Raw genomic sequence first — 7,638 nt, forward strand, 5'->3', positions numbered from 1 at the left:
ATTTGGCTTACAAAGGGAAATGACTATCAATAGCAAAATAAAACACAAAGAATTGCTTGGCATTTTGTTTTTTAAGAATGTAATAAAATGGGAGAATAAATGACCACACAGAGGATAATGCTAGCTAGAATTTTTAAACTCAGAGTTGAGTTATAATATTTCTGATGATGAAGAGAGGGGGAAAAAAAGACATCATGACTTGGGTAAGATGGCTGAGTTTTCTGTTCCCCTCGATAATAAGCTGTTATTGTTGCTGGTGGCTAGATTCGCCCCACTCTCAGGCCTTATGCAGTCATACATGGGCTTCTTCCGAGGGGCCTGGATCTAGAGTGTACAATACTGGAACTGATTCATGTGTAATGCTAGATAAAGGGCACTAGGATTAAGGGTTTGGGTGCTATCTCCCCTAAATAGCCTGGATAAGAGATAAGAAATAGAAAAAGCTGTAGAGCTGTGGTAGGCATGTGGAAAGCCAGTTTTTCCAGCACCACTTATTAAAGAGGCTATCTTCTTCCAGTGAACATGTTTTGCCCCTTTGTTAAAAATAGACGGCTGAGAGTGTTTGGAATTGTTCCTGCCTCTTCCAATCTGTGCCACGGATCCTCAGGTCTGTTTTTCTTGCCAATATCATTCTGTTTTTTATCACAGTAACTCCGTAGTATAATATGAAGTCAGGGATTGTGATGACCCTGTCTTGCATTTGTTGCCCAGAATTGCTTTTGCTATTCTAGGTCTCTTTTGGTTCCAAACAAATTTTAAGAATGTTTTCTCTAGTTTTGTGAGGGATGCTAATGGTATTTTGATCCCAATTACATTAAATCTGTGTAACATTTTGAGAGTATGGCTATTTTCACCATGTCGGTTCTTCCTAACCATGAACAAGGGATATCTTTCTGTTTTGTGATACCCTCTTTGATCTCCTTTTTCAGAGTGCCGTAGTTGTCAATATAGTTTTTGGGTTTTGTTTTTTTTTATTGTTGTTGTTTACTTCCTTTGTTAGATTGATTCCTAAACACAATTATGTGTTATTGCGAAAGGTGTGGTTTCCCTAATTTTTCTCAATTAGTTTGTTATTTGTATACAGAAATGCTTTTTTTTTTTTTTTTTTTTTCTGAGACAGGATTTTGATCTGTAATTCAGGCTGGCCTTGAACTCATTATGTAGCTCAAGCTAGCCTCAAACTTAGCAATCCTCCTGCCTCAGCTACCTGAGTACTGGGATTACAGGCATGTGCCACCACACCTGGATTTTTGAGTGTTAAATTTGTATCCAGCTATGAGACTAAATCTTGTTATTAAATCTAGACATCTTTTGGTGGCTTTTTTGCAGTCTTCTATGTAGAGTATCATGTCATCTGTGAATAAGAATAATTTAGCTTCTTCCTTTCCTATCTCTAGCTGAAAACAAAAGCTAGGGCCACATATATCACCATGCACTAAAATAAAATCAAAATGAATCAAACATCCAAATAATAAAACAGAAACACTAAATCTGCTGGAAGAGAGAATAGGTAGAACTATTGAAGACAAAGAAGTATGCAAAGACTTCATGAACAAAACCCCGATGGCACAGAAAATACTACACAGAATCAACAACAGAGATCTCATCTTATTAAAAAGCTTTTGAACAGCAAAAGAAATCACCATCAGAGTAAAAAAGATGACCCACAGAGTGGAAAAAAATCTTATCCAGTTGTTCTTCAGACAATGGACTAATATCTAGAATATACAAAGAATCAAAAAAAAAAAAAAAATCAGACCCTCCAAATGTAAAGACCGACTCCAAAAATAAGCATCTAAAATGAATAGGCACTTCTCAGAGGTACAAACAACAAATACATGAAAAAATGGTCAACATTGCTGATCATTTGAGAGATTCAAATCAAAACAATTCTGAGATTCCAGCTCACTCCAGAAAGAATGGTTGTTATTTTACTGGTAGGGCCGTGGAGGAAAAGGAACACCTCTCCACTGTTGACAGAAGTATAGACTGGTACAACCACTGTGGAATTCAGTGTGATGATTCCTAAAAAGCAAAACAAAACAAATAGGACTAAAGTTCTCATTTAACCCAGCTATCCCCCTTCTTGATACCTTGCTTAAAGAATTAAAAATATCATACCACAGCAAGGTACCACAACCATGCTTATAGCAGCACAGTTTGTAATAGCTAAATCTTGGACACAGCCTAAATCTCCATCAACTGATGAATGGATACAGAAGATATGGCTTTTGTATACAATGGAGTACTACTCAGCCATAAAGAAGGATAATCTTAAGACACACAGTTAAAGGGATGGACCTTGAGGCTCTACTCTTCAGTGAAATAAATCAGTCACACATGTATAAATATTGCATTGTCTCTCTGGTGTGAGAAACAGAAATTATAAATAAGAACCAAAACATATAACAAATGTTATAGAAGAAATAGAAGAAACTGTTTAAAAGAAAAGGGAAATGGGAGGCAGAAAGGAAATAAAGAAATAAGGAGAAAAAAGAATAAAATAGAAATAAAACTTTGTAAATAAAGGAGGGAAGAGGGATTGAAGAGAGGGGAGGAAAGTGAGGGGAGAGGAACTAAGATACGTCATGTATAGGTACAGATTGCCTATGATGAATGTGATCATTATGCACACCCAAATTGTACTCATAAACTTAATTATTAAAAAATAATAAAGAGCTCTCGTTGCCTCTGCCTGTCACTAACATTCTTCTGCAATGCCCCTCTGTCCTGCCACCCTGCCTTGGAGCTAGGTGTTTATGGTATTTATGGACTTAAATTTCCACCAACTGTGAGTTAAATAAACCTTTTTTCCCTTTGAGAGTCAGACATTTTGTCTCAGTGAGAGAAAAGTAACTAAGACCCAAGAAGAGACTCCCAAAGGTGACTCCTCAGCCAGGCTGTCCTGGATGTCAGAGAAAATACACATGCTCATGCAGTGACAGTGGCTACACAATCATCTACCTCACTGGAGTACACTCAGATGCTACCTTAGATGAGGGGTGAGCAAACTACAGCCCCCTTCCACAAGCCACAGCCAGTCCACCATCTGCTTCTGAGCTCAAATTGACTTTTCTATTATTTACGTCACCAAGCGTGGTGGTGCACACCTGTACTCCAAGAACTCAGGAGACTGAGGCAGGAGGGTTGCCATGAGTTCAGGCCAGCCTGGGTTACACAGTGAGTTTGAGGCTGGCCTGAACTGCATAGTGAGGCTCTCCTCAAATAAATGAAAAATAGCTTTGTTGAGATTATATGGATCCAAAGTAAAGCCACTCTTATAATCCAGTGATCTTTAATATATTTCTACTTGTACAACTGTGACATAAATGTTTTTGGTTTTTGTCCTCTGTACCTGACTCACATCTCCTTACCAAGGTATGCCATAAAAACTAGAATTTCTCTCCCCCAAGGTACATCATAGAAGCTCTAACCTTTGCAACCTTTCTCTCTCCTACCCTTGTCCAAAAGTATGTCATAAAGACCCCAATTGCAGAAGGGGTCCTACCCCTGACTTGGGAGGAAGGAACACTCCCCAGAGGAGAAGAAGAATCTAAACAGACAAGCCTTGATGGATTTCTTCACCTAGTCTATTAGTAGTAGCTATGTATTAATTCTCCACTGAAAACCCAAAAGCAACAGCTGGGGAGGGAAGCTCCATGGCAGCGTGGATGATGCCCAGCATGTGTGATGCCCAGGACCAACATCATCCCCAGCACCAACAACAAAGAAAACAAAACACCTCAACAACACAGGGCTCCAAGAGTCCTGCGGCCAAGCACAGGGAGACTCCTCAGGGATGGCGACCCAGGACAGGGCATGGATGGGAGGTAACTCCACCTCCCATGCCTCATCCTACCCATCTCCTCACCTCTGTATCATAACCTATAATGAGCCAGTGCTTGTGTGTCTTTAGAAAGATCACAGTTCCTGTGAGCTGCTCGAACAAATGAACTGAACCAAAGCGGGGGTTTGTGGGAAGCCAGAGTTAGGAGCTGGTTGATCAGAAGCACAGGTACAATGACCTGGGGAGCTGAAGTGGGGCAGGGGGAACAGTCGTGGTGACTGAGTCCTCAGCCTGGGAAATCTGGTCTGTCTCCAGGTAGACAGGGGCAGAGCTGAAATGAGCTGGAGGATGCCCAGCTGTGGGGTCCACTTGGTGTGTGAGGGGCAGGCAGATCTGCACACATCTTGTACTAAGTGATCCGTACGGTGAGGAGAAACTGAATTAGAATTAGTTTTTCCACCATATCCTCAGAAAAAAACCATCACCACTATCTCAGTGTAGAATATTTTTATGACAGCAAATAGTAACCTTTCAGCAGTCACTGCTCTCAGCCCTGAGCAACCATTTGTCTCCTTTCTGTCTCCATGAATTTGCCTATTCCAGGCACTCTGTGGAATGGAGCCACATCATACATGCCTTCTGCATCTGGTTTCTTGTATTCCTTTCCCTGTCACTTATATTATTTTGTAGCATGCCTCAGTATTTAGTTCCTTTTCAGCCACATGGATATAACACATAGAAAAACCATTTATCAGTTGAAGAACATTTGGGCTGTCTCTACTTCGGGCCTGTTCTGAGCAGTGCTGCTAAGACTGCCACAGCACCAACAACAAAGGCAGGGCTCCACAGTAACTCCATGTTTAACATGTGAGGAACTGGGCCAGGCTGCTTTCCAAAGAGGTTGAACCATTTTACAATCTCACTAGCAGGTTCTCATGTTTTTAAATGCTTGAGAAGAAATCAAATGAAGAAGAAAATTTCATAGCATACAAATATGATATGAAACTCACATCTCATTGCCTATGGATAACCCTTTCTGGAACACAGCTATGGCCATTCATTTATATATTGTCCACGGCTGCTCTTGAACTCTAGCTGCAATATTAAGTGATCACACAGCCCACACACTGGAAAACATGCCTTTATGGAAAAAGTCGGACAATCTCTGCCCTAGACTGCTACCTCCACTTCACTGTGATTCTCTTACACCAAATACAGAAAAGATTCTGTGCTTCTAATGAGATCTAACATAACTTTCACTGACCACACAACAGTAACAACCCTAATCTGTGTGTGTGTGTGTGTGTGTGTGTGTGTGTGTGTGTGTGACTGTGTGTGTGGTGCTAGGATCAAATGCAGGGCCTCATGCACACTGAGCACATACTCTGCCACTGAGTTACACTCCAGCCAACTCCTCTATTTTCTTGGTCATGCAGCACACCGCAGTTTGGGCCATACAGCAGGTATACACAGATGGTCGGTGTGTATATAAGGCCATAACTAGCCAGCTGGCATGTACCCTCCTTGAACAGAGGGGTTCACCTGCCGAGATGAGGGTATCTTTCATCTTTACAGGACAATAGCTTACTCAGCACCCTAAGCTCGCTAAGTTAGGTGTGCCCCTCAGACCCTCCTTCAGAGCCAGTGGAAGACTAAGGAGAAAACAAAAAGAAAACTTACCTGCGTCTGTCTTTTGACTCATGCAAGAATAGACAGAGGCCTGTAAATCACCCATGGCCACGCCCACCTGTGTCCCCTTGGGGATTTCAAACCATGTGTGGGACGTTCTGCCTGCCGCACTGCCTGGCTGGGCAATGTCAGGGAGCAGGTAGACAGGAAAGCCTGAGCTCTTCAGTCTGCAAAACAGAAGTGCACGCCTGTTTTAGCTGGTGTTCAGTTTTCTGTTGTTTCCAGGAAACTTGGCAAGGAGCAGTACTATGGGTCACACATAAGGAAAGAGAGGATAGAAACCAGTGTTCTCACAGACTGCCTCTTGGACTTGTTTTAAACCAAGAACTTGTATTTACCTTCCAGCAAAGAAAACCACCACTTTAAACAGTAGCCATCAAAAAGGCTGAGATAAAAGCCAGATTTCAGCCGGGAATATAGCTCAGTGGCACAAGCAACTGCTTGGCAAGCACAAGATCCTGAGTTTGATTCCCAGTACCAAAAAGAAAGAAAGAAAAAGAAAAAAGCCAGATTTCATAAATGTTCCAGTATCCCCACCCCCAAAGGAACTCCAGGAGGCAGCCAGAGATTTGGTGTGACGTTAGAGTTGGTTAGCATAATCCAGACCAAAGTCAAAACCACCAGTCTCCTGAATGTCTAATGCAACCATCACTCAAGGTTAGTGAATACAGGGCTTCCAGTTTTATAAAACATGCTAGAAAGTCCTTTACCTGACTACCAAGTGTTTTTTGCTTTGTTTCAGAGCTCAGAATTTGGGCCCTGAAGGAAATGGGCTTAAAGGGCACTGGATTTCTGTACCTGAAAAGGCAAAGGATTATTTAAAAAGAACTTAAAAGGCAGCTCTCCAGCTTCCTACTTCCTGTTCGTGATCCTAGTTTAAAGTATATTAAGCAATGAAAGTTCCAGATGGGAAAGCTCCCCACAACCCTCTCTCTGGGCGGTGCCCTTTGCCAGGAACCACCCTGAAGGTAACACTCACATCTCCACGTTCCAGCTCTGGCTCTGGGTGTTGAAATACCCCCAGCTAGCTGCATTCTGGTCAGACATCAAGGGTCTTCGCAAGCCACACAGCATGGCAACCACGTAGTCTTGGATGGTGCCCGCTGCGTTGTAGGACTGCAGGAGCTCAGGGCTGGTTTTTATTTTTTACATCAGAAACAATTCAACAAGGTGTTATATGGAGGATGGGGAAGCATGCGCTGCTCCTAGCTGTGGGCAGAGGGCACTAGACATGGTGTAGGGGGACACAGCCACAACCCTCCATGCTGCAGCTGAAGGACAGCTGGATCCTGGGGGTAAAGTCCTCTTAAACACTCCAAGCAAAGCCAACATGAGTCAGCCCTAGGGAAAGGAACTTCAGGGAAGAAGCACTATGTTGGGAAAGCAGGTTCTTGGTGAATCCCTGGTCCCGACCCCACCACTGACTCACCCTGTGACCCTTGGCAAGTCATCTGCCCTCCCTATTCTTGCCCCCACTGAGAACTGGATACCTACAAGATCTCTGCAAAACGGAGCTATTCTGGACCAAATCTAGGCCTTGTGCCTATGCCCTGTGCCAGGCCACACTCACTGAGGTGCGGTACAACAGGAGCTGCAGCCCCTACCTACTCTCGCCCCCTGGAAATCCAGTGCTCATTCCAGCAGCAGTTGGCTTACCTATTTTTCAAAAGCCAGAAGATGGTTGCACAGCCAAAGCCAGTGGCCACACTGAGATGGGACGATGGCTGGGGCAAAGAAGCCAGGAACTCACTGCTACAGCGGCCATCCTGCCAGGTGACCAGGTGACTCACAACTCTGGCCTCAAACCTGGAGGCAGCATCTCCCTCCACCCATTCACAGCCTGCAACAAAGGAGGTGACACCTGAATGGCCACTGACACAGCCTTGAGACCTCTTTGCTGGTGCATTTACAGCACAGACGTTTTCACCATGTGGCAAAGCTTGGCTCAGTGGTTCTGGTATCAGAGTGGCTGTGTGACCCCAGGCAGGTCATTAAATCCCTCCCTTTGTCCCACCTATGCTTTCTTTTCATTCATTTTTTTTTATTTATTTATTTTATTTATTGGGGGGGGCAGCTCAGCCCACCAGGGGGCAGGGCTGGCTGGCATGTGGTGCTGGGGGATTGAACTGCGGTCCCTGTGCTTTGCTAAGCTTGTTCTAAGT

General features: G+C 43.5%; 1 protein-coding gene across 2 annotated transcripts in view; it reads right to left on the reverse strand.

Annotated features, from left to right (window-relative positions):
* Positions 1 to 7,638, reverse strand: part of Shpk (sedoheptulokinase) — a 33,602-nt gene that overhangs the window by 9,243 nt on the left and 16,721 nt on the right. For both annotated transcript variants that reach the window (XM_023723347.1, XM_004638282.3), the window contains exons 3-5: positions 7,133 to 7,316; positions 6,456 to 6,608; positions 5,468 to 5,643 (exon numbers count right to left, since the gene is read on the reverse strand). In XM_023723347.1, coding sequence (XP_023579115.1) covers positions 5,468 to 5,643; positions 6,456 to 6,608; positions 7,133 to 7,316 — 513 coding nt within the window. The remainder of the gene's footprint in view (positions 1 to 5,467; positions 5,644 to 6,455; positions 6,609 to 7,132; positions 7,317 to 7,638) is intronic.

Source organism: Octodon degus, unplaced genomic scaffold (genome assembly GCF_000260255.1).
Source record: "Octodon degus isolate 3935 unplaced genomic scaffold, OctDeg1.0 scaffold00098, whole genome shotgun sequence".
NCBI classification, from domain to species: Eukaryota; Metazoa; Chordata; class Mammalia; order Rodentia; family Octodontidae; genus Octodon; species Octodon degus.